Below are 25,538 nucleotides of genomic sequence, written 5' to 3'. Positions count from 1 at the left end.
CTCAATGCCACTCTTATGGTACGTTTGGTTCATTGTAATGGAATAGGGCTGTAATTGAATAGAACTGTAATTGAATATAACTGTAATTGAATATAACTGTAATGGAATAGAGCTGTAATCAGTAATTCAACTGTTTGGTTGAATGGAATGGAATAGAACTGTAATAGGATTCTTGTGTTTGGTTGAATGGAATGATGTTGTAATAGCATAAGGAAAAAAATTAAAATGACCAGAATACCCTTAGCAGAATTTTTTTTAGCTAGATGATTATTGTTATTGTTATTAAATAAGATTATTATTAAAATAATTTAATAATAAATAATAAATAATTTAACCATATTTTAACATAATTATCATTAAATATAATTTAATAAAAATTTAATTTAATAACATTCTTAATATAATTATTATTATATGAATTAAAAATTAAAATATATAATAATATAAAAATATATATAATCTACTTTATTATTTTTAAACTGTAATACATATTTAATGTGCTAAAATATCATTAGTGAAACAAATAATTTAATTATTCTACAATAAAAAACAAAATATTAGAAGTAATAAATAACTTGAGAATTATATTTCACATCCAAACATAATATTCATATATTAACAAAAAGTTACAAGCCAAAAGTTTTAAGAACCAAGTCGATAGTCAAATTGATTTTACCACTAATTTATCAATGAGTTAATTAAATAAATTATTAAAATTTATAAAAATAATATTTATAAAAATTAAAAACCGATTAACTAGTTTTTTTAACCTAATTCAACAATTTATACAAATACATAAGGCAACCAATTTGATGCCTTTTCCAACTTGATACTCAACCTAAGGCAACCAATTTGATGTCTTTTCTAACTTGATACCCAACTAATTCCTGATTAAACCAACCAATTTGATCAAATTCAAACATCCATGATTGACCAATTTGATCAAATGGAAACAGATTCATGAATTTATTTGATAATCAAACTCGAAAATAGTTGAAGGAAATAAAATTTCAAATCATTCTGGTAATTAATTATTGTAGGCATGATCCAATGAACATCAAATAAGTCCTTTCTTCATCAATGAACTTTGTCTGCTGGGAATGAGGCAAAGCATTTATCACTTACACTCAGCTGATAGAAGAGCATTAGCTTATTAAACAAAAAGATTCAGAAGCAAATCATACTATAGTTGAATTTGAAGTTAAATACAGATTCTTTTAATAAAAGAGGAAGTGGATGAAGATTTTGCAAGGCTTAAGCTGCCTTTTTTTTCTTCTTCTTTTATAGTTATACTTGGGATAGGCTTCCCATCTTCCATAGTTAACAGAAATATTATTCCTTGTACCGCAATGGATTGGTTTAGTATTGTTATATATGGCATCAACAACTTCATCACACTAACTTAAGAGTGTTAAAACATTAGATATAAAATAAAAATAATTATTATAAATTTAAACTTACTACGAATGAAAAACATTTTCTTTATTGTTATCACAAACAAATCATATAAATAACTAAATATTAGCAATTAAAATTAGTTTATTACTAACTCATATATTAAAACCTACCATTTTTAGTTAATTTGATTATGTTCATTTTTTTCTTTTTCAATGCACTAAGATTTAGGAATTATATCAAGAGATTACGATGAATATGCTCGTGTATGTACTTGGTATGATTCAAAACTCATAACGACCAATGCAGACAAACAGTGATAGGAACTCCATAGTAGATAAAACACATACAGACAGTGACATCGCATTTACTCCATACTAGAACAACTACAGATTTTACACAAGTTCTGCACTTCCTTGGTATGAAGAGGGAGGAGCCTGGTACAAAAATAGACTGTTTCCACCATAAAGAGGTGAAAGGAGACTGTAATAATAAAATAATTCCGACAAAAGAATGTTTCTTCTCCCTCTTCTCCCGGTATATGAAAATGGGATCCTAACCAATAGTTTTTATTCTCATGTGAATGATATTCTATTTTCACTATGAATTTAAATATCCCCCTTCTATCCTTCGGAAACCTTGAAAAAAGTATATGATAAAATCAGGTTGTTTATACCATCCATTCGGGCATCTGTTTCAAACTCAGGATCTATGTAGAAGAAAACCTGCAAGAAAGTACAGGTTAGTTGACGATCACCAACAAGTTTTTCCTTTTCAACAATAAAAAGACTTACAGGCATGTCAATCTGCTCTCCAGGAAGAAGACGCTGCTCCTCAATGCAAAAGAACTGGATTTTATTGAAATAAACAGCAGCCTGAAGAGGAACACGAACAAGCAAGAAACCAAGTCAAAGTTTTAAGGCTTCTGATATGATAATGATAAACATTACCAGCAAGTTAATGTGTTCCAATGTAATCAATTTTTTCGCCCTAAAGGTTTTTTTGCTTCTATTTTCTAGTTTATCATCTCATAACAAGCTCATTGTCTTTCGCCTAATGTTTCTTTGGTCATCCAATTTGTAGAAAAGGATAATCAAACTATGTAAAATAAAAAATAAAAAAATTAGAGGATAAAGAAAGCCAAGTATTGGTACAAACATATGAAAACAACTGTGTGGTTCGAAAGTGAGCTTTAACCTGCCTCACGGGCCCATCTTCAGGATTGGAATTCTATCTTAGCTATTGGATATTTTAGGCCTATCTTACATAAATATTATTTCCTTTTTTGCTTGCAAAAGGAAAATTAAAACAAGAGTTGATTGTAATAATTTTATCTCAAAATTGAAGATACCCTCATCAAGAAATATTCCCATTAAATTAACAGTTGTAATACAGACTCTTCCTAGCTAAGACCATTAGAAAAACAATATTGCAGATTCTCCTATTGTGACACCTAGAAGCCCCAATGGCAAACTATAAATATAAAATAATGAGGTTAGGCATAGACTCATGCGGGTTCCACTGAAAAATTCTAGAAATAAATTTAGACACGGAGTGAGAAAGAGAAAAGGAAGTGTATGTCATGGAATCTATGACATGCACAAGAGGATAAATGAGTAGCAGAGCTTAGCAGACAATTTTCTCAATCCAAACTAGAAATGTAGTAACAAGGATATGACAAAGAATAAATTATTTGAACAATAATATTGAAAGGAAGACTACTAAATCATGCACATAATTCAAGCCTAAACAGCACAAGTCAAACCTAAGCTAGCAAGAAATGGTTAAAAAGCCTAACGGCTCACACAACCAAATAACGTTTGAGAGGTTGACAAAGATCTAAACAAACACCAATAACTTAACTTTAGAAATAACAAATTTCAAAGATCCAAATTTCATAATGGAGCATGAGTAAGTATCAGTACCTTCATTGGGGTGACATTATAAGTAGAGACACCAGTTATGTTTTGAACTTCGGTTTTCATTAGTATAAAAAGCAAGAGCACTTTCTCCAGGCTTGACTCTCACCTAGCAGAAAAATAAAAAAAATAAGAAAATAATTTATAAAAGAAGCACTCTACAGTGCCCCAAAACAACAGAGAAGTTAAGAACCTCTCTTTGAGTTGGAACAAATTTCTAGGGCATTCCATCCGCCACATCAACATTGAATTGCACTACTATCTCTCTAAAAGGATAAGAGAAAATTTCTCAAACAAAGGCATAGAAGTACAAGAAAGATCATATCGTGATGCAAGTCTAACATATTCATAATAGCATCTTTAGAAATGCATGAATTGAATTGAACAAACAGGCTGATGTGAAATGATTAATGATACTAAAATTTACCACCTCATTCCTATTTGTTACCCTTTTGTAAAAAAGTCGCATCTATATATAAATAAAGAGTATAATCGGAAGGGAGTGATACCCTACAATCAATCTTATGACACCTTTTATGGTTTTACCTCATAAAACATCCCATTCCCTTCTTGATTTGTTTCAGAAATAACATACTAAAACCATTATTGGTTTAAGTTGTTTCCTCATCATACTCAAATGTTTCCTGTAACAAACAAGTTTCAACGTTTTCCCATCATTTTTCTAATAAGAAGAATGGTAACCGGTTTTTCATTGAGGGAATGACTTCATGCTCTAAAACACTTTAAAAACAATAACAATAATAATAAATAATCATGATTACAACTAGCCAAATAAACATATACATATCTAAGCAGAAAATGTCAAAAAGTAGAACTGAGAATGTTACAAGTAGAAGCAAACCACAGAACCAGGTTTAACACATAAAACAGTACAAAAACTAAGCATTGAAATAGAATCACAATAAAATTAACAGAAAGGACATTATAATGATAATCATGAAAAATATAGATGAAGATAAGCTCTTACATCCAAAGCCTAGAAAGCGCACCTTGTTACTACTGTCCCATCTTTTTCATGCCGAGCAATCTTTTCTTCAACACTCTAAAGAAAACAAGTATATGCTCTGGTTGAAAACCAATAGAAAAAAGAAAAGAAGAAAAGCCTGAAAATAATAAAAGGATAGGATAAAAAATAGCACAAATGCCAATAACTTTTCCACAGCATATATATATATAGCAGACTAAAGGCCAACAACAGTCTACCAGTTCCAAATTCAAAGGAGCAAAGCAGTGTTTTCACATAAAAGAAACATATGATATGGTACCCACTATCAAACTAATCAAAAGCATCGACTAATTTACTCAAAAAGGACAAAATTTTGAGCATGAACGAGTCGAATAAAAGTAACCCATATCAAAATTAAGGACATAAAGCTTGAAATAAAATGATGAAATTAATAAAGAGAGCTTTATCCCTTGGAAAGGGTATTAGCCAAAACTGAGGATGGAATCCCAAATTAGTATTTGTAGCGTCTTCTCCTTGGTTTCAGCCTTGGGGCTTCTGGGAAAGTTGGAAGCTTGAAAGCGTGGGTAGCTGAAAGAAAGGAGTCACTTTAGCCTTCACAGGAAGCTAGATGAGAGCAAAGGGAAAAATAAAACTAAACAATAGGGTTTGTCAAAGGGTTGGTCAGGATAGAAGCATGAAAAAGAGAGAGATGGTTGGAAGGAAATAGGAAGAAGAATGAAAAAAAGAAGATGATTCAGACGTGACAATGAAAAAGAGGAGAAGTTTGGAAGGAAATGGGAAGAATAAAAAAAAGAAGTTGCTTCAGACGTGAGAACGAAAAAGAGGGAGAAGGGTAAAGTTGAAACTCACACACGCTGAATAGGTATTCCGTGGATAGAGTGCTGAATGGTAAACGATAGTTTTGCCTTGAATAAGGCAGTATAGAATATGGCTGTAATAGCCTATTACAACCAACCAAACAATGGAATAGGGATGGTCTACTGAATTTACATGTAATGGTTTAGCATTATAGCCAACCAAACATACTGTTATATGTGTCACTACTCACTATCCTCCTTTTTATTTTAAAAATTAGGGTAAAAGATGGATTACGTCTAAAATATTTTTACTTCAAAAATATTAATTTATCTAGTGTGGTCAAAAAAATTAAATCAGAATTAAATTGTATATTTTATAATAATAAAAATATAATTTCATCATTTTAATAGTTTATATCTTGATACATTTTAAATGTTTAAATCAAATTTTATTATCTTTGAAGAGACCAAAGTCCTAAATAGAAAATTTTTCATTTTAGGGTAGGACACCTACCTACCCGCTTAGCTCGGCGACTGCATTTATCACTTAAATTTTAACAAAGATAAAATGTTTCCATAAATTTTAGATAAAAACATTGTTATTTGTATCATGTGTTTTTTTCTTTTGTTATTTTCTTAATTTCCTATACTCTTAGTTACAAAATAATGAAAATTAATTATTTTAGAATTGTATTGAGTCCTCATTAAATTATATTTTACTTCAAGTAAGATTAAATATTTTATATTTATACTTAATTCAATTATATAGTAAATTTGAGATTAATTTATTAAATTACTTTTATTTAAATACAATCTTAAAACATTTTAATGAAAAATAAATGATGTAAATATAAAAGCAAAGAAAAAATTCAATTCATATCCTGAATGTGATATATGGGTTAGTATTTGGTATATTAACAATGTATTTTTCAATTCCATAAGAATGATTATAAAACTACCACATGTCTTATTTCATTTATTTATATATATTCTATATTTTACCATACATTATAGAACACTCATCATGAACCTAACTTTGCTTATGGGTCTAAAAACTCTTTATATATATATTTCAATATTTTACTATATCTTATAGGACACTGTCATCATCCTAATCTTACTTATGAAATCTAAATATTCCACATATAGTGTACTAAATATTTTAAAAATAAAAGAAAAGACAAAAAGAAAGTATAATTATCATTTGGGTTAGTATTTGATACATTGACAATATACTTTTTTTATTCTACAAGTAGTTTTCAAAATGGTCATATGTCTCCTTTTTAAATATTTTAATATACCCTTATAAAACACTTGTTAACTCGTGAATCTACTTGTGGAGTCTAAAACTCCACTAACAATGTGCCAAATATGTTCTCTTATCATTTATGATAAATTTTTAATAAATAAGCTTACATATATTAAATGAAAAGTACATTGGGTTTAAGATCTAGATAAGCTTATATTATAAGACAGAGGCATAGCTAAGGGCTGGCAAAGGCCTTAACCCTTAAAATAGAAAATTTTCTATTTAGATTTTTAAAATTTAAAAATTGTAAATTAGTAAAGATAAAATTGCACTTTGACCTCCCTAAAATGATAAAATTTTGATTTAATCCTTTAAAAATTATAAATATTTAGGCTATTAAAATAGTGAAATTACATTTTACTATTGTAAAATTACAATTTAATTTCGCTCCCCAAAAAATTTTCTAGCTTCTCCCCTGTTATAAGGGTTAGCATTTGGTATACTAATAGTGCATTTTTAATTCCAAAGCAAATTTAAAAATTATCATGTGTCTCATTTCTTTTATATATTTATTCTTTTAATATCTTACTATACCCTATATAAAACACTTATCATCATCCCAATTGATGCGTCGTTGAGAGCACCAAAAATATCCTATTCCCTGTAAAATAGTAAAAATAATAGTAAAGGGGAAGTAGGGTCGAATCCTCAGGGAACGGATTGTACGAATGCCCGTTTCTTGAAATCCCAATTTCTTGGCCAAGAAAACCTGCGTTCCTAAAAAATAAAAAATAGAATTAAGAATCTGAAAAAATAAAAATAGAATTTAAAGTGAATTGAAATTGCAAAATTAAATAAATTGCAGAAATTAAAAAACAGAGGAATATAAAAATAGATCGAGTTGGGAAAAGAGAAAGTTTCTTATGTGGCAAGATTCCAGCCTCCGGTTGTCTCGTTCCGCCTTGGGTTCAATCCTTAGTTTTTAAATAACCCTTCTCGAGCAGGATAAGCCAGTTATAGTGGAAGAGGACGCCTACGACCACCAGCTCCAAGGATTTGGACTTAAGATTTGGCGGAGCCTGACTCTAGCCAATAATCGCTTTTATGAGACTATCTTCTGCTAGATCACCTCTTCCCAACGGCGAATACCACGCTGTTTTGTCTCTTGGATTCACCAACCTCTGACTCAGAAAGCTAACGAACCGACTGTGCAATCTTCCCAAAAAGTATAAAGCGGTCGTTCCTTGCACAAGTTGAAAAGATCACCTATTAAGGGACATGGACGGAAGCGTCAGTCCCGTAATGCGGAGAAGTGATGAATACCCTGTTGAAAAGGCTAAGCGCGGATTCTAAGTCTCATGAACCTTTTTGGGGAATTTTGACAACCTTCGGCTAGATTGGTTTAGTGACTCATTATTTTTGGGAAAGAAAGAAATATAATATAAATGGAATTTTTATTGAAGAAAATATGGAGAGAACAAAAAGACAGAGTTTTCAGAGAGAGAGTGTTTACAGGAAAAAAAGAAATGTCAAATATATGTCACTCTATCCCCTATTTATAGTACTAGAAAACCTAGTCTATTCCTAATGAAATTCTAAAAGATAAATACAAATAAATAAAGATAAATTAAATTAAATCCTAAAATTTAAATCTAAATAAAAATCCTTGATAATTATCCAAATATAATTGAAATTAAAATAGATTCTTGTGCTATAAAATCTCTTCTTTTGCATTTCAGTCCTTGGGTCTTCCGTGTTTGCATTTTTGGCACCATTTCTCTCTTTCTTTGCATGTTGGCCCATTATATATTCAAATTCGCACTTTTTGCCTTTAAATTTCCTCTTGCCTCTAATTTAGTCCCTAAAAGATAAAAGACCACAAAATAATCCAAATTAGTAGGATCATACTCAAAATAAGCATGCAATTAGCACATAAAATATGTCATTTTAGAGTATTATCAAATTCCCCCTACTTAGCCCATGCTTGCCCTCAAGTGTGGTTTGTATCCACTGGAAAAATTAAATCCTGCCATGAAAGAAATACTACTCCAAAGTTTTATAAAAATTAGTCAAAATGCATATGAAAAATAAAGAGAACCCTTAGCTTGCTTTAAGTAAAATTTGAAAAAAGTATTCCAATTAACAGAAACAAAAATTAAGATCAACTTGGATTACTTCATGAAAATTAGGTATTTTACCAAACCTATCAAGACACCTTATTTATTTCTCCTTTAATCCCCCAATTTTATTAATACCTCCTTCTTCTTTTTTTTCTTTTTTTTTTAATTTTATTTATTTATTTTTACTTAGGAATATATTGAACCTTTTGATGCGAAGAGAGATGACAGCCAAGCACCCCACCCTGGTTACTCAGCCCAACACATTCCTAATTTTTATTTTTCTTAAGAACATATCAAACCTTTTGACGTGAAGAGAAATGACAGCCAAGCACCTCACCCTGGTTACTCAGCCCAACACATTCTTAAAAATTAATTCTGGGTAGCAGAGTTTTACCTAACACGTCACAAAACCTTTTGACGCGAAATAGGATGACAACCCAAGCACTCTACCCCGGTTACTCAGCTAGTCACGTCTTAAGCTGCACTCATAACCACAGAAACATTATTATTATTAAATGAAATTTTAATTTTGGAGGACTTAGGAGCAACAATCAAGTGTCAAGAATAAGTTTTAGCAATTACCTCAATAGTCATGAACATATTTTGAGCATGCAACTGTATTAAGTGTCCTCTTGTATTTAGACTTAATCAAATTTACCAAAATTAAGATAGGGTTAACTCCATGAATCATAATTATTTGAACTAAAAGAAATAAAACAGTGGAGATGAAATCTATCAAGCAAAATCATAATTAACTCAGTAGATAAGAATCATGCATGTGGGTCAAACAGTGGGCAAGTCGTGGTCAAATTCTTGGGCATGAAAAGAAGCAGAATATTCTTTAAAAAAAATTCAAATCAGCATCTAAAACGACAGAAATAATGATGAATGTCTCCCCCTACTTAAAACACATAGTCTTCGATGTGAAATAAATAAAATAGATAGGTAGAAGAAAAGTTTAGAAGAACACCCCATGAAGTTACTGTCGTTCGTGTATTATGGTAAGGAGTTCTTCCTATTGTTGCTTCGGTTTACCTAGACAAAAGAAGGGAATTTTATTAATATCTAAAAATAATAAATAATAAAATAATAAGAAAAAATAAATAAAAATACAATAAACTAAAATAAAATAAAAATAAAAATTGGGTTGCCTCCCAATAAGTGCTTGTTTAACGTCGCTAGCTTGACGCCCCAACTAGTATTGGGGCCGTTCCAGCTGAATTCTTTCGTTCGTATGGGCTTGGAAATTCTCATTTTTTATCACGCCCACCATATTTGTGTTTAATCGTTCTTGCGCCCCTTTCTTTGGTTTCATATTTTCCTCCAAGGGGTTGATCCCTTTTAAGTCTGCAATGGTCTCATCATTCTCCAAAAATATGCATTCGAGATGCTCAGGAAGTGGTTTTAATTTCAGATCTGGTGCCTGTACAATAGAAGGTAGAAGTTTAGTATTCATGGGAGCCAATAATTTATTAACAGATTCAAAATCATTAAACATCATTTTAGATTTATCTCCATAAGATGACTCAAAAGTTTTTTCTAATGATGAGTCAATTACGTCGACACAGTTTACGTCCAAGACTTCACTTGGGTGACTAATAGTGCCATAAACGTTAAACTTCACGATCCCCCCGTCAAACTCCATCATGAGGGTTCCGCTTCGTACGTCAATCTTAGTATTTGTAGTACTAAGAAAAGGTCGCCCTAACAAGATGTCTAAAGACCAAGGAGCATTATCCTCCTCCATTTTTATCACATAGAAATCTGCAGGGAAGATAAGCCCATTGACTTTGACTAATACGTCCTCGAGGACTCCTTCAGGATGCACAATGGACCTGTCTGCCAACTGAATGATAACACCTGTCTTTGTCAAAAAATCTGTGTTAAGTGATTCATAAATAGAATAAGGCATAACATTTATGGAGGCCCCTAAATCACACATGGCCTTTTTGATCCCCAAATAGCCTATTTTGCATGGTAGAGCGAACATACCCCTATCTTTGCATTTTGTCGGCATTTTTCGCTGTAACACAGTGGATACATTCTCACCAACACTTACCTTTTCATTACCTGTTAGTTTTCGTTTGTTGGTGCATAGTTCTTTAAGAAACTTGGCATACCGCGAAATTTGTCTGATGGCATCCAATAGTGGTAAATTGATCTTGACATTTCTGAATGTTTTGAGTATCTCCTTGTCTTCCTTACTTTTTCGACACTGGTTTAATCGTCCTGGGAATGGAGGTTGGATTTTTGGCAGTGGGGGTTTTGCTCGGACTTATTCGTCGCTTTCGGGATTTTCTTGGGTGATTTCTTGGCCAAGATTCCTATCAGGAATTGGTTCTAGTGCCTTTCCACTTTGCAACATAACTGCATTTGCATTTTACCTTGAGTTTGGTTCTGTTTGTGACGGCAGCTTCCCTTGAGAACTCATCTTCTCAAATGATGTGGTCAATTCTCTTATAGACGCTTCAATTTTCTGTTGAAAATCAAGCATATTAGCTGCTAATTTATTAACCAATGTTTCTAGAGAATTACCTGAATCTTGTGGCTGCTGTGAGCCCGATTTTGGTATGGTTGGTTGTATCGTGGGTTGACCCCATAACTTAAGTTAGGGTGATCCCTCCATCCTGGGTTATAGGTATTAGCGTAAGGGTCGTATCGCCTTTGTGGTGGTCCAGGAAAATTTCCCACAGCATCTAAATGAGCCATAGTATCATCATTCAAACTAGGACATGCATCAGTTGTATGTTCAAGGGTAGCACATATTCCGCATAACTGGGCTGTCTTTATTTTTTCTGGAACAAGAGAATTCAAAATATTAGTAATTCTATCAACTTTATCTTCTAAGGTCAAATTACTTAGCTGATGAACCCTTCTAGGGGGTTCAGGGTTGGCTCGGAACTGCTGAGTATTTACAGCCATTGTGGAGATTAAGTCTCTTGCTTGTTGTGGAGTCATGTTGACTAACGCTCCTCCATTCACGGCATCTACCATATTCATCTCCGTGGGTTTCAAGCCTTCATAAAAGTATTGGAGCAAAGACTATTCCGTTATACCGTGTTATGGGCAACTTGCACACAACTTCTTAAATCGCTCCCAATAGTAGTAAAGAGTCTCTGCGTGTTTTTTCCTTATGCCCATGATTTCTCTTCTTAACTCGGCTGCACGCGACGCTGGAAAAAACCTGTTGAGAAATAAACGAGACAGATCACCCTAAGTCGTTACAGATTCAGGTGGTAAATAAAATAACTATTCTCTAGCAGAATCTGCTAAGGAAAAAGGGAAAGCACGCAGTTTAGCTTGATCCTTAGTTACCCCCTGAGGTTTCATACTAAGGCAAACCATATAGAATTCTTTCAAATGCTTGTGGGGATTTTTATTCTGTGACCCCCGAAAAGTTGGCAGTAGCTGGATCAAGCCTGACTTTAATTCAAAATCAGTATCCATAGTAGGATACGCGATGCATAGTGGAGGTTGTTCCGTCGGCGCTTCGGCCAGTTGCCGAATTGTCTGAGTCATATGTTGAGGTACTAAATTAGAGTTTTCTTCAACCCTAGTGTTAAGTACTTCTTCTGAGGAATCGACTTCTACTTTTTCGCCTTCAAAAGTTTGAGTAGGGTTTTTGTTAACCCTAGACTCTGTTTCGTCGTCGATTCTGATTTCTGGCGATAGATTACTTTGAGTCCCAACCACCGCTGATTGCTTTTTTCTTAGCTTTGTTTCCTTGCAATTAGCTCTCGCAGTCTTTTCAATCTCCGAATCAAACGCAAGAGTTCCTGGAGCAGATCTGGTCATAAGAAACAAAAAACAAGATTAGTACGTTACCGATCCCCGGCAATGACGCCAAAATTTGATGCGTCGTTGAGAGCACCAAAAATATCCTATTCCCTGTAAAATAGTAAAAATGATAGTAAAAATAATAGTAAAGGGGAAGTAGGGCCGAATCCTCAGGGAACGGATTGTACGAATGCCCGTTTCTTGAAATCCTTGACAATTTCTTGGCCAAGAAAACCTGCGTTCCTAAAAAATAAAAAATAGAATTAAGAATCTGAAAAAATAAAAACAGAATTTAAAGTGCATTGAAATTGCGAAATTAAATAAATTGCAGAAATTAAAAAAAGAGGAATATAAAAATAGATAGAGTTGGGAAAAGAGAAAGTTTCTTATGTGGCAAGATTCCAGCCTCCGGTTGTCTCGTTCCGCCTTAGGTTCAATCCTTAGTTTTTAAATAACCCTTCTCAAGCAGGATAAGCCAGTTATACTGGAAGAGGACGCCTACGACCATCAGCTCCAAGGATTTGGACTTAAGATTTGGCGGAGCCTGACTCTAGCCAATAATCGCTTTTATGAGACTATCTTCTGCTAGATCACCTCTTCCCAACGGCGAATACCACACCGTTTTGTCTCTTAGATTCGCCAACCTCTGACGCAGAAAGCTAACGAACCGACTACGCAATCTTCCCAAAACGTATAAAAAGCGGCCGTTCCTTGCACAAGTTGAAAAGATCACTTATTAAGGGACATGGACGGAAGCGTCAGTCCCGTAATGCGGAGAAGCGATGAATACCATGTTGAAAAGGCTAAGCGCAGATTCTAAGCCTCATAAACCTTTTTTGGGAATCTTGACAACCTTCGGCTAGATTGGTTTAGTGGCTCATTATTTTTGGGAAAGAAACAAATATAATATAAATGAGATTTTTATTGAAGAAAATATAGAGAGAATAAAAAGACAGAGTTTTCGGAGAGAGAGTGTTTACACGAAAAAAAGAGATGTCAAATATGTGCCACTCCATCCCCTATTTATAGTACTAGAAAACCTAGTCTATTCCTAATGAACTTCTAAAAGATAAATACAAATAAATAAAGATAAATGAAATTAAATCCTAAAATTTAAATCTAAATAAAAATCCTTAATAATTATCCTAATATAATTGAAATTAAAATAGAGTCTTGTGCTATAAAATCTCTTCTTTTGTATTTCAGTCCTTGGGTCTTCCATGTTTGCATTTTTGGCACCACTTCTCTCTTTCTTTGCATGTTGGCCCATTATATCTTCAAATTCGTGCTTTTTGACTTTAAATTTCCTCTTGCCTCTAATTTAGTCCCTAAAAGATAAAAGACCACAAAATAATCCAAATTAGTAGGATCATACTCAAAATAAGCATGCAATTAGCACATAAAATATGTCGTTTTAGAGTATTATCACCAACATCTTATGAAGTCTAAAAAATCCACTTGTATCAAATATTTTTCCATATTATAATATGATATAATTTATAATTTAATTTAATAACAATGAAAATAATTGACAAGTAATTATATTTCTATTATTTCTTAATTGAAAGTTATTGAATAAAAAAGATAAAATAATAAATAAAATAATAAGTAATTAATAAAGGATAATTATTTTTATTTCAAATTCAATTAATAAATAAATTTTAGAGAGATCGATTGCATCTGTTTCATCAATTTCTAAACATTAAATCAATTTTTTTTAATATTAGGAGAGCAAATAGAATTTTTATCCATCTTCAAGGATTTGAATACTTTTTCCTAAAATTTAGGATCAATTATTTTAGTTATATCACTCAACATTGTGGTAATTTTCATTTTGGTCAATCAAAAAAATTTATTTTCAATTTGATCATCGCCATTAGAATTTTTTTTTTCATTTTAATCACTCAACTATTAAGTTCATAACGACATCTAATGTGCCATACCATTTGTTGGTTAAATCCCATTATAAAATACTTTTTTGAGTCAAAACTTTTGTGCCAATTAGTAGTTTCATTCTTTCATCATTATACTTCTTATTATTATTTATCTTCTGTAACATTCCCAAAACCCCTTGGTCGTAAACAATATATGATAGATTCTTAGTGAAATAAAGTATAAGATCAATAAAAGTAAAGATAGTTAGATATCAAAGGAAGGTAAATAAAGAAATATGACATGACGTATTAATTTAAGGAAGAGACTAAATCGTAAAAATATGACAAGTGTTGTGGCCTTAGTGTAAATATTCAAAATTTATGAGATCAAAATATAAATATGAAAATTTGAAAGATCAAAAGTGCAAATACCCCAAGGGAGGAGGAGGAGGAGGAAAATAATAGAAGAGTTGTAATGCTAAGAAGTTGATATAAGGAATAAGATTGCTAATATGTAAGAGAAGTTTAAATGAAATTGTTGAGACAGTAAGTGAATAATTGTTGTATGATGAATTACAATAGTATTTGTTGATAAATTGAAATAGTATATGGATTTAAATTGATTGATGCATATATTAGATTATGTGGTATTGATATTAACACAAATAAAAAGAAATTTTGACTTGTTTAACATAAGAGGCCAGATGCCGCGGCAAGAGCATCAAAGAATCTAGTATCACGATACTGGCCCCAAGATGTCCCTGCACTGATCTTGTTTTCTTCTACCTTGTTCTTTTTTATCCAAAAGAGTACCAAACAAACCCTAAATGCAATAAAATTTTAGAGAAAACCTAGAAATGGTCTAAAAAGACCTGAATGACTTTAAAAATGTATAAAAAATGAGAAGAACTTAAATAATAAATTTGGTTCTTGAATAAAGTAATTGTCCTAAAATGTAACCTTTCTTACTCGAGTTTAGGTATGTAACACCCTGAAAATTTCTACAGTAAGATATTATCCTTAATATAGTAAAATAAGAAAATAAAGTGACAAGAAGAGAAAATTTGAGTTATGTCACTGGGAAGTATATTATGACATATTGATTCAAGAAAGGTCTAAATTATAAAAGTGAGAAAAGTTTTGTTGCCTAAGAGTAAATACTCAAAATTTGAGGGATTAAAGTGTAAATATGAAAAAGTTGAAGGATTAATAATGTAAATATTTTAAGGGTGGAATGATCTAGAAACCAAGGAAAATTGATGAATAAGGACCAAATTGAATAGGTGAAGAATTATGAGGGACTAAATTGTAATTTTACCAAATTAAGTGATGACTCAAGAATGGAATTTTAAAAGATCACGGAGGGCAAAATAGTCAATTGTAAGAGAGAGAAATCTAGAAAGTAATGATGATGTTGGTGATATTTTATAGTTATTTAATTAGATAATTATTATTTATTATTTTAATAATATATTTTATTATTTTATTATTTTATTTAGTCTATATATGTGTGTGTGTGTGTGTGTGTGGAAAAAAAATATACACCATCCATCTTTCTCCATGCATTTCACGCCGGAAGAAAAGAGAAGAAATAAAGTTTTGTTTTCTTTACAATTTAGTCCTTCCACAAAAGATTCACCCCTTTCACCTATAAATCAAAAGAATTTTCATAGCTACCAAGAGAGAAAAATGTTAAGGAAACTAAGGGGAGTTGGAATATCAAGTTGGATTCAAGAAATAGAAGCTGGAGGAGAGAGAAAAATCAAGTTAAAGATTAAAATCAATGGGACAAGGTAAAAATTTTAAGATTTCAATATATTTTAAGTAGAGTTTCTCATGTAAGGTAATATCAAAAGCATGAAAATGAGGTTAAGGTTGTAACGCCCCAATTTTCGGGAATTCTGTGAATGTTGGCATAGGTTTAATTATGTTAGTGGGCCTCTAGAAAGCCCAAGCTTAAGATAGAACCCGACAATTTTAGTTAATTTTTGTTTCATAAGAAAAAGGGGGTGAAATTATGAAATAGGACCTATGTGAAAATGTTTGAAAATGCTATAGGCTAAATTGAAGTGGCCAAATAAATAGGAGTGCAAAATAGGAGGATTTGCATGACAAACCTCCCATTTTACATGTAGTGGCTGGTCATCATGTTGTTGTAGACAAAATGTGCACTTGATATCCATAATTTATGGTACAAATTGATACAAATTGATAATAGGTTAGGTAAATGTTCCATGATAATAGGTTAGGTAAATGTTCCATGATAATGGGTTAGGTAAATGTTTCATGATAATGGGTTAGGTAAATATTTTATGATAAGAATTTCATGTCTTTTGTATTAAAGAATTAAATGGATGAAATATGAAGTTTTATTAAAAGAAAAAGGGGTGAAAAGAACAAAGTTTTGTCCATCTTTGTTCATCATAGCTGAAGTTAGAGAAGAGAAAGGAGAGGAGAAAGCTCTTGAGTATTCGGTCATTAGGAGGAGGAAAATTGAAGGTAAGTTCTTGGTACCTTGTTTCTATTTTGAGCTTCATGAGTTCTTCTTGATTCTACCTTAACTCTTGAAGTATATTTTGATTTTTAGTTGTGTTGTGAGCATTTAGTCATGAATTAAAATGAAGGAAATGATTGTTGTTTCATGTTCTTTTGATGAAAAATGGAAGATAGGTGAAGTTGAGCCAAACAAATGAGCATGCATGTGCCTTAGATGCTAAGGAAAAACAAATCGGCTAATATGTTGTGCTTTAAAATGATGAAATGGAGATTATACTTAAGTAAAATCATAGATATGTGATGATTGATTGGTGATATACATGTTTAAAAAAAAAACATGCATGCAAGTTATGTGTGAAAGAGTGATTTGGTAATAAATCTGCTTGAGACAGCAGCAGTAATGTGAATTTGGAAAATCACCATAAATTGTGGAAGATGAGTTAGAAGCTTCATAAATTATGTAATTAAAGCTTAATGAGTCTAGTTTCAAATGGAATAAACAAGAACATATTTTGAATTCTGTACAATGAGAAATTTGATTTGTAATGAAGAGTGGTCAGATTAGTCAAATAGTGAAACATGGGAAACTTTGAGAAAATTCTGGTATTGATTGGCTAAACCAAAAATTCTGAAAATTTTATGGATAGAAGATATATGAGCCTATTTTCAGGGAAAATTAACGGAACTTGATTTGGAGTTTTGTAGCTCCAGTTATAAATGATTTAGTGACTGTTGCTCAGGAAGACAGCTTGCAGTGAAATTATGATTATGTGGTAAACATTGACAAAAATTTGTTAATGAGTTGCTTATTGATTTCTTATAAGCTTACTATGATCTGTAGGTGTGGTTGGCCGAATATTATAAGGGGTTAATACGTAGTTTGTATTTGAATAGTTAGATTAACGTGTTAGTAATCCAATTGTAGGCGGTTCGTGTGTGGATCTCACAAGATATCGTCGCATAAGCAATGTGTGTAATCGACACCCTCTCATAGACTCGATTGGCAAAAGCCGAAAAGCCGAAATACCGAAAAGTCGGTATTTTGGGAATTTGAGAGTGTGCGAATGCTCGTAAAATAGTTGGGTTTGTATATTTGGTAATCTAAAGTAATAAACTGCAGTACGCGCGATTTCGTACATTTTGATAATTTGGGCTTAATGGGCCAAAGATCGGGTTCATGGGCCAACGGCCCAATTCGTAAGTATCTTGTGTAAGTGTTCTGATAGTACATAAATAGTTAAGATATGCATAAAAACCCTGAAAGTAGCTAAATTACTATAATACCCATATATTAGCTAAATATGCAAAGCTTATTTTTATCCATCATACAGAATCAGATCGCTATGTATTTGATGGTTTTAATATGTATTACTAAGATAGGTAATACTTATTTTAACTATTGAAATTGGATAGCTTTAGGGCGCGTTTTCAAAAACAACAGTTGATTTCAAAATAACACGACAACAAGCAAAGCTTCCGCAATGAAAGTATTTTCCAAAATTAATCACTTTTCCTAAAAATGACTTAATCAAATCGGTTTCCTAGAAATATCCATGACGTTAAGGTGTGGCAATGGTAGTATGCATGTCTAGGATTGGATCCGAAGGGAGCTTGGTACTTAAGCAGTCCGATGGACTCACCACCTCTTTCTGGTTTCCTACCGGTGCATGACTTCCATTCACTTTAACCCTTAATGAATTAATCTTTTGAACATCAAGTAGGATTTTCGGACTTAGAATGGAAATTTTTTTTTTACGTTTTTGATGTGGCATGCCGGATCCGGCCATAACTTCTGGGCCGGGTTTGGGGTGCTACAAAGGTAGAGTTTTCTTATATAAGGATCCATGTTCTTGATATATTAGTGAAGGGAAATGAGAGAAAATAATGGGAAATATGGTAGAGAATGGAAATAAGAGTGTTATAAACTTGGTAATCAATATTTTGCACTAAAGTAGTTTTGGGCAGCAGCAATAGGCTAACTTTGAAAAATCACCAAAAATGGTAGAAATTGAATTAGAAGCTTAATGAGATATGAAATTAAATCTTGGTGAGTCTATTTTTCATATAAAATAAATAGAGAAAGTAAAGGAATTCTGTATTCTGAGATATTTATATTTTTGTGAGACTAGTTCAGAATGATTTTGAGATCCCTTGTTCTGACTTGGAAAAATCATTAAAAATTATACAAAAATAATTTTTGGGACATAATTTATATGGTTAGATTCCTTAATGAGTCTATTTTTATAAGAAACTTAACATCATTTGAATTCTATTTAAAGAGATAATTAAACTTCAGTGAAGAGTGGTTAGAACTGTCAAATAGCAAAACAGGGGAGAATTTAATAAAAAAACTGTACTAATTGGCTATACCAAAAATTTTGAAAATTTTATGGTAAGAATACATGTGAGTCTAGTTTCACGTAAAGTTAACGGATCTTAATTTGAAGTTCTGTAGCTCAAGATATAAATAATTTAGTGACTATGACTCAAATAGACAGCTTTGAATATACATATAAGTAAATAGTGAAATTATAGATAATGTTACTTATAAACATATTATATAAATTAAGGATGTGGAATGGAGAGGAGGAGGAGGAAAATATGTATGAATATTCAGCTAGCATAGCTAATTTGCATGTTTTAGGCTTAGGGACTAAATTGAATAAAAGTAAAACTTTATGGGTAATTTTGTAAAAATGTTAGAAATGACCAATATGCATGAAGTGGATTATTTTATTATTTAAAATTTCAAAATTGAATAAAATTATTAATTTAGTTCAAGATCAGTGAAAAACATATTTTAAGGATTAAATTGAAAAGTGTTGAAATTATGAAAAATTCGATATTTTATACAATACATGGGTTGTTATCAATTTGTATGAGAATAACGATTGGAAATAAGGATTAAATTGCAAGAATTTTATTTTTAAATGCATGAAATATTGATATAATAAATTATTTGATTTATGTTTATGAAGAAATGGCAAGAGAATGATATTTATCGTGATATGTCAATATGTGATTATCTTTGATACATTGATACAAGGAAATTAAGTATATTGAGACGAGTAATAAATTCAAGTAAAACATGTCGAGAAAAATAAGTATGTTTAAGGGACAATATGATTGATTTTAATTGGTTCCAAATATGAACGTTAGATGAAATCAAATATCTAATAAATAAATCGGTAACTCCGGTAATGCTCCGTAACTCTATTCCGGTGACGGATTCAGGTTAAGGGGGTTACAAGGTACTAGCTCGAATAAGTGGATGATACATCTTTCCAAACTCAACTTTTTTTCCTCCCACACACTGGTTAGATATGTGACCTAAGTGTAGTATTTTTTTGTCTATGTACACTTGTATTTTTCGAACATATTGGTTTAATAAAAATATTTGTTAATTACATTAATACCCTTTGTATATTGTCCTCTCTTTTTTTTTGCATGCAAAGCAAAATGGAATCAAATGTTGACTCATTTGTTATCTAACCTTTAATTAATACTAAGTATTTGTAGACGAACCTAAACATCGATCACGTTAGTTTAATCGGAAATGAACAAATCGATTGAAAAATTAATATGCCATCTATCAAGTCTACTTGGGAATGTGCTTTGTCTTGAGCATCAGAGTAGATGACTCCTAGAAGATAGAGACATTGATGTGATTGACTGGAATGATAGTATATTAGATAGAACCCAAGTAAAATAAATCTTATATTTGTTTATGGATTTATTTACTTGTAATGTCTATAGTGTGACATACCTTAATCTTGAGTGGATGATAGACTATGTATACGTGACTCATATACTTTGATGTAAGTAAAAATTTTAGTTGAAATAGATAAGGAACCGAGAGTTGGTGCATTTGGTATACGACTTTTGCTATATGTAACATCATTCACAATAGTGGAATTTATAGCCCAACTAATGGGTAAATAATATCCTCCCATCGGTATTTCATGATAGATGAAAAGTAAATGTGACCATAAGTCATTTGTTTTGTGATAAATATGACTTGATTACTATTTGATATTAATTGAATTTTTATGAAAGAAGATGTAATGATTACTATGAGATAAAATAAGATCATATTAGGAGAACGAATTTATCCTAAAATATTAAGAATATCCTATGAGGGTAACAAACTTTTGACAAGATCATTAGACGACCACTGATTAAGTAGCTTCTGTAATGGTATGTAATTGGGAGAGCTCAATTGCGATACTATAGTAGGATGACTTCGTGATTAAATGAGTTTATAACTAATAAGGGAAAAGTTGGAACTTAATTATAAATTACTTAAGCCCTAATTATATATGTTCAACCGATTTCTCTGTTAGCTCGTTGAAACCAGAAATGAGTTGTATATAGAACCAAATGAACAAAAATAAATGGAAATAATTACGTTAGAAAAATGGACCGCATTCATAAATAAATGCATTTTATCACTAAGTATAGATATGACTTAAGAATTAATTTAAAGTTTTTGAATTATTATTTAATTAATTATATAATTGATTAAATAATTGAAGTTTGAAAATGAAATTAATTAATTAGTCATCATGAATCCATTAAATATAAAAATTAAATATATTTCCTTATATATTCTTTTATGGTAAAGTTGTCATGACTTTAATGGAATCAAAGTTGAGTTGAGAAAATTATTTAATTGAGAAATTAATTTATTTAATTTGATTAATTAAATTAATTAATTAATATTTATTTTGAGAAATAAAAAATATTAAATTAGATTAAATTATAAAGTGTTTGGTCAAAACTCTAAAAAGTACATATAATTAGACTCAATACATGAGAAGTCTAATCCCCTCATATGATAAGGGAGGGGTGGCAACCTTAGTGTGTGCCGCCCATCACTCTCCTAAATAGACTAGAGGAGTATTTTCTATTAAATAAATATTATTTATGTTATTCTTATTCAATTAGAATTCTCTTATATCACTATAAATTCAGAAAAAAATTATTGATATGAATATCACAAGTTAACTCGGTTTTCAAAAATTTTAAACTTCTACTATAACTAAAAATCGTTTTCCTAACCGAATTTTTCCAACACCAGATTAGCCTACAAAACTCGTCGCACCTTCCTTCTGCCCCTTTACTCTCCGCTCGCAAACTGTGTTGGCTAATGAAGAAGCCATTACTGGACCAGAAAAATAAATTAAATGAATAAATAGTTTATAAATACAACAATACTGAAGGATGTGAAGAAAAAGGAAAGAAAATATTAATGTATGCATATACGAGTCCTTTTTTCTTCAGATCCTGTAGTTATGAGTCGAAGAGTATCTTCTTGACGAGGTTTCTGAAGGATTGATATATTCAATAAAGTGAAGGTTTGATAGAGGTATAGGCTTGGACATGGAGTAAATCATCTTTTGGTCTACAGTATCTGGTTCACTGAAACTAACCAATTCTGGAGATGTGTACGTATATGAGAAATTGCAAAATCAACAAGTCTCATCCGGCAAAGTATTAAAGTAGAGGAGAGATGGAAAACCTTGATTGTGGAAGGAACCATTTTCATTGATTCAATATAAAACAAACAATTACAAGGCAAATGATGATCTCAAACTATTTACCTATCAAGTACAACCCATGCTGCCTTTGAGGTAAGCACTTCATAGAACAACATTCTTTATGGGAACCCCAGCTGTAATTTGAACTTCAATGCTCACCTAAAACATGAAATACAATTAAAGTACATAAAAACAAAGTCTGAATTCGCATTGACCGTATTATAAATGTGAACCTTTCATGCAAATATATATTGCTTCCATGCAAAAATGATAAGAAGAGATAAATAGTACCCCTTGCTCTTCACATTCTTCAGCACTTTGGTGGAGCAAATTAACCTTGTTTGAGATTTCTTTCTCCATAGCTCTAAGGCTTGTTCTAAAAGATTCTGGACATGGTTTGCTTTTGGTATTTGGAAACCCATTATACGAAACCCCAAAAGATAAAGAATAAACAGTGAGTTAATGAAACTGATCATATGTCATTTTGATATTTTATGTAATTTCATTCAACAGATATATGCAGGCGAAGGTTATGGGGTTATGGAAGAGGAAGAAACTTTCGATAGGTGCAAAAGTTTTGACTTGTGAAAAAAGTATTTTATAATGGGATTTGACCAACAAATGGTATGCCACGTCAGATGCCATTATGGATTAATCGTACCACTAAAATGAAAATTTTTTGGAACAGCGGTCACCAAATTGAAAGGATTTTACGCTAAAATTTATTTTGAGTTTGATACATTACGAGTACAGAAAATGGGTTGAAATTTTTAAGTAGCGTTTGCAAACTAATATTTTAGAATTAGAATTTGGATTTTAAAATAGTTTAAATTGAATAGTAGATTATTTAGAATGGTAATATTCATGATTATTTCTCAAATTTACATATTTTCTTCTTAAAATATTTTTGGATTTGACAAATACATATTTTTATTTATATGTTTTTAATATATACAGATTTAATCTCAACAAATTAGTCTATTTCATTCTTACCATTTATATAATAATTTAAATTCCAAATCCAAATTTTTGAATTCAAAATTTCAAACGTAGCATTAAAGAACTATGAGTACAGTAAGAAGTCCATACTCCTTGATTTTGGATTTTGAAATAACCATTATGGAAATTTGAAGTTGATTCATTTTTGGCTAGAAACAAGTCCTTGAATTATCTTTTTCTTCTATAACCTTTTAAATAAGTTTGTATCTTTATAGATTTAATTATAAAATTGGTCCTTAAATTGTAACGACTTGATTTACAGTGGTGTCAGAAAATACGATTTTAGGATCTCGTTTTCGTAAATCGAGTCCATAAATATTAAATAAGAATATTTAGAGAGTTATTATATTGATGAATTGAAATTCATTTAAGTAATTTGGCCGAAATTTAGGTTAATTAGAGCTTAGGGACTAAATTGTAAAATTCTAATCCCTATAAAGTTTTAATTAATGAAATGCTCAAGGATTAAATTAGTAATTAGCCAAAGAAATTAGACCAATTTCCAATAGCATAGTGGATGATGATGACATCTCCACGAAATAAGCTTAATGATTAGTTTAATTTAATTAAACTAAGTTTAACTTAATCAAGCTAAAATAATTAAACTCTAATCCTACTATATATAATAAAATTAGTGGACGAGAAGTCATTTTCTTCATTCATCCTTATCCTTGTCCTTGCCCTCCCTTAAAAGAAGAAAAACCTAAGAAAATTTTGTAATATTGAGCCTTAAATTGGTAAGTGAATTCAAGTCCTTTTCTTGTATTTTTTTTATGGATTTGAGGTCATGTAAGCTTTATTTAGTTAGCCCAGACACCAATTTACAAAATTTTTAAAGTTTTAGAATATTGCCACTGTTGATTTCTCGAAGAATTTGATGTGAAATTGATAGAAATTAAACTTACTTTATGAAAAGGACTAAATTGTAAAGCTTAATTATTAGTTTCATACATAAGGGACCAAATTGAATAAAATGAAAAGCTATTATGAAATTTTGATAGGAATATAAAGTAGGAGGTCCCTAATGAATAAATGTGAAATCAGATTTTAATCCGAAGCTGGGATTTGAAAGTTAGGATTGTCCTGGGTTTAGAGACTAAATTGAATAAATTGTGAAATATGATTGACTTATTATTTGAATTTGATTTGAATGAAATTTGATACTGTGTTATTATTGAATTATTATTCATAGCTAATGTCGATGTTGGCCATTAAGAGGGAAAGCAAAAGCGAGAGTTGTCAACGAGTGACGTAGGACCCCGGTTTGTATTTATATGATTCAGGATCAATTTAATTTCTGCATATTTATGATTTTTTGTGTGATATAATATTTAGGTGAGTTATCAATGGATATTTGAACTGAATTTTTATGATTGTGTAACATCCTTAACCCCGTCCCGTTACCGGAACAGGATTACAGAGTATTACCAGTCATTATAGTACATTTGCACATAAACAAGTATAAATGCAATATTATCCATCTAAATATAACTTTAATGGGTCCACAGTACTTTCCAAGTGTAACTAAACAAATCGGGATTCGATCGGAAGCTTAGAAAAATTTTTCGTGAAATTTTAGATTTTCTTCTCTTGAACAGTACCACACACCCGTGTGGCTAGTTTAACATGGCCGTGCGGCTTGGGACACGCCCGTGTCCTAAACCCGTGTGCAACACTGACTTTTAAACACGGCCATGACATACGTCCGTGTGGCCTGCCCGTTTACTAAACTAACTTTAAGACACAGCCGTGGCAACCAAGGCACACACCCTGTATTAACTTGGTTGTAACAATTTAAGTGCAGGGAACACATGGCCTAACAACATGCCCATGTGCAAGCCATGTGTCTCACACGGCCTGGTCACATGCCTGTGTGACAAACCACGTGAACTCAAAATGAACCTTGTATTTTAAAATTTACTGATCTTGCAAATTGTAGACAAGAAGCATTTCAAAATTTCTCTATTCAATCAGTCCAAACATGATTAAACATACTTAAGACATCCCAGGTACATGCCATTATCAACAATTAACAAGTTTTACCTTATTGAGTTCGTGATCGGCCTGGGATGCTGATTCAACAATCTAGCTTTAATTTAACCTGTACACGGAAACAAATCGTACACTGAGTATGAACTCAGTGGTATTTCTATAAACCAATACTTAAAATATAACATACACATAAATTCATATAATGATCATAATTATTTAATCATTCACTTCATAAATAAACTATTCATAATTCACTTAATCTTTATCATTTATTAACTCGATTAGCTTTTCAAATGAATTCATAAATCATCTAAACATTAATACTTTCTATTCGTATGATTTACTCACACTTTGGTTCCCGATTCAGTATCAATAAACATTTATAGTATCAA

The 25,538-nt window shown here is 31.3% G+C and overlaps 1 protein-coding gene and 1 long non-coding RNA gene across 3 annotated transcripts; both read right to left on the bottom strand.

The window, feature by feature from the left end:
• Window positions 1-1,729: 1,729 nt before the first annotated feature.
• Window positions 1,730-5,292, bottom strand: LOC108486970 (cytochrome c oxidase assembly protein COX11, mitochondrial). Its single transcript, XM_053020679.1, is given in 7 exon segments — window positions 1,730-2,120; window positions 2,190-2,270; window positions 3,321-3,360; window positions 3,362-3,423; window positions 3,861-3,958; window positions 4,325-4,869; window positions 5,152-5,292. Coding segments are annotated over 5 exon segments (297 nt in total). The 5' UTR covers window positions 3,873-3,958; window positions 4,325-4,869; window positions 5,152-5,292; the 3' UTR covers window positions 1,730-2,018.
• Window positions 5,293-21,420: 16,128 nt separating this feature from the next.
• Window positions 21,421-25,243, bottom strand: LOC128281537 (uncharacterized). 2 transcript variants are annotated; one of them, XR_008271762.1, is made up of 4 exons: window positions 25,198-25,243; window positions 22,447-22,555; window positions 22,219-22,314; window positions 21,421-21,779 (listed from the first exon to the last, which is right to left on the bottom strand). It is a non-coding gene; the product is annotated as an uncharacterized LOC128281537 (long non-coding RNA). The 2 variants fall into 2 exon arrangements; XR_008271761.1 differs by lacking the exon at window positions 25,198-25,243 and having other exon boundaries at window positions 22,447-22,719.
• Between the last annotated feature and the right edge of the window lie 295 nt (window positions 25,244-25,538).

This window comes from Gossypium arboreum, chromosome 10 (genome assembly GCF_025698485.1).
Source record: "Gossypium arboreum isolate Shixiya-1 chromosome 10, ASM2569848v2, whole genome shotgun sequence".
In the NCBI taxonomy this organism is placed as follows: domain Eukaryota; kingdom Viridiplantae; phylum Streptophyta; class Magnoliopsida; order Malvales; family Malvaceae; genus Gossypium; species Gossypium arboreum.
The sequence above is the reverse complement of the archived record's forward strand: the minus strand, read 5'-3'. Positions and strand labels throughout refer to the sequence as shown.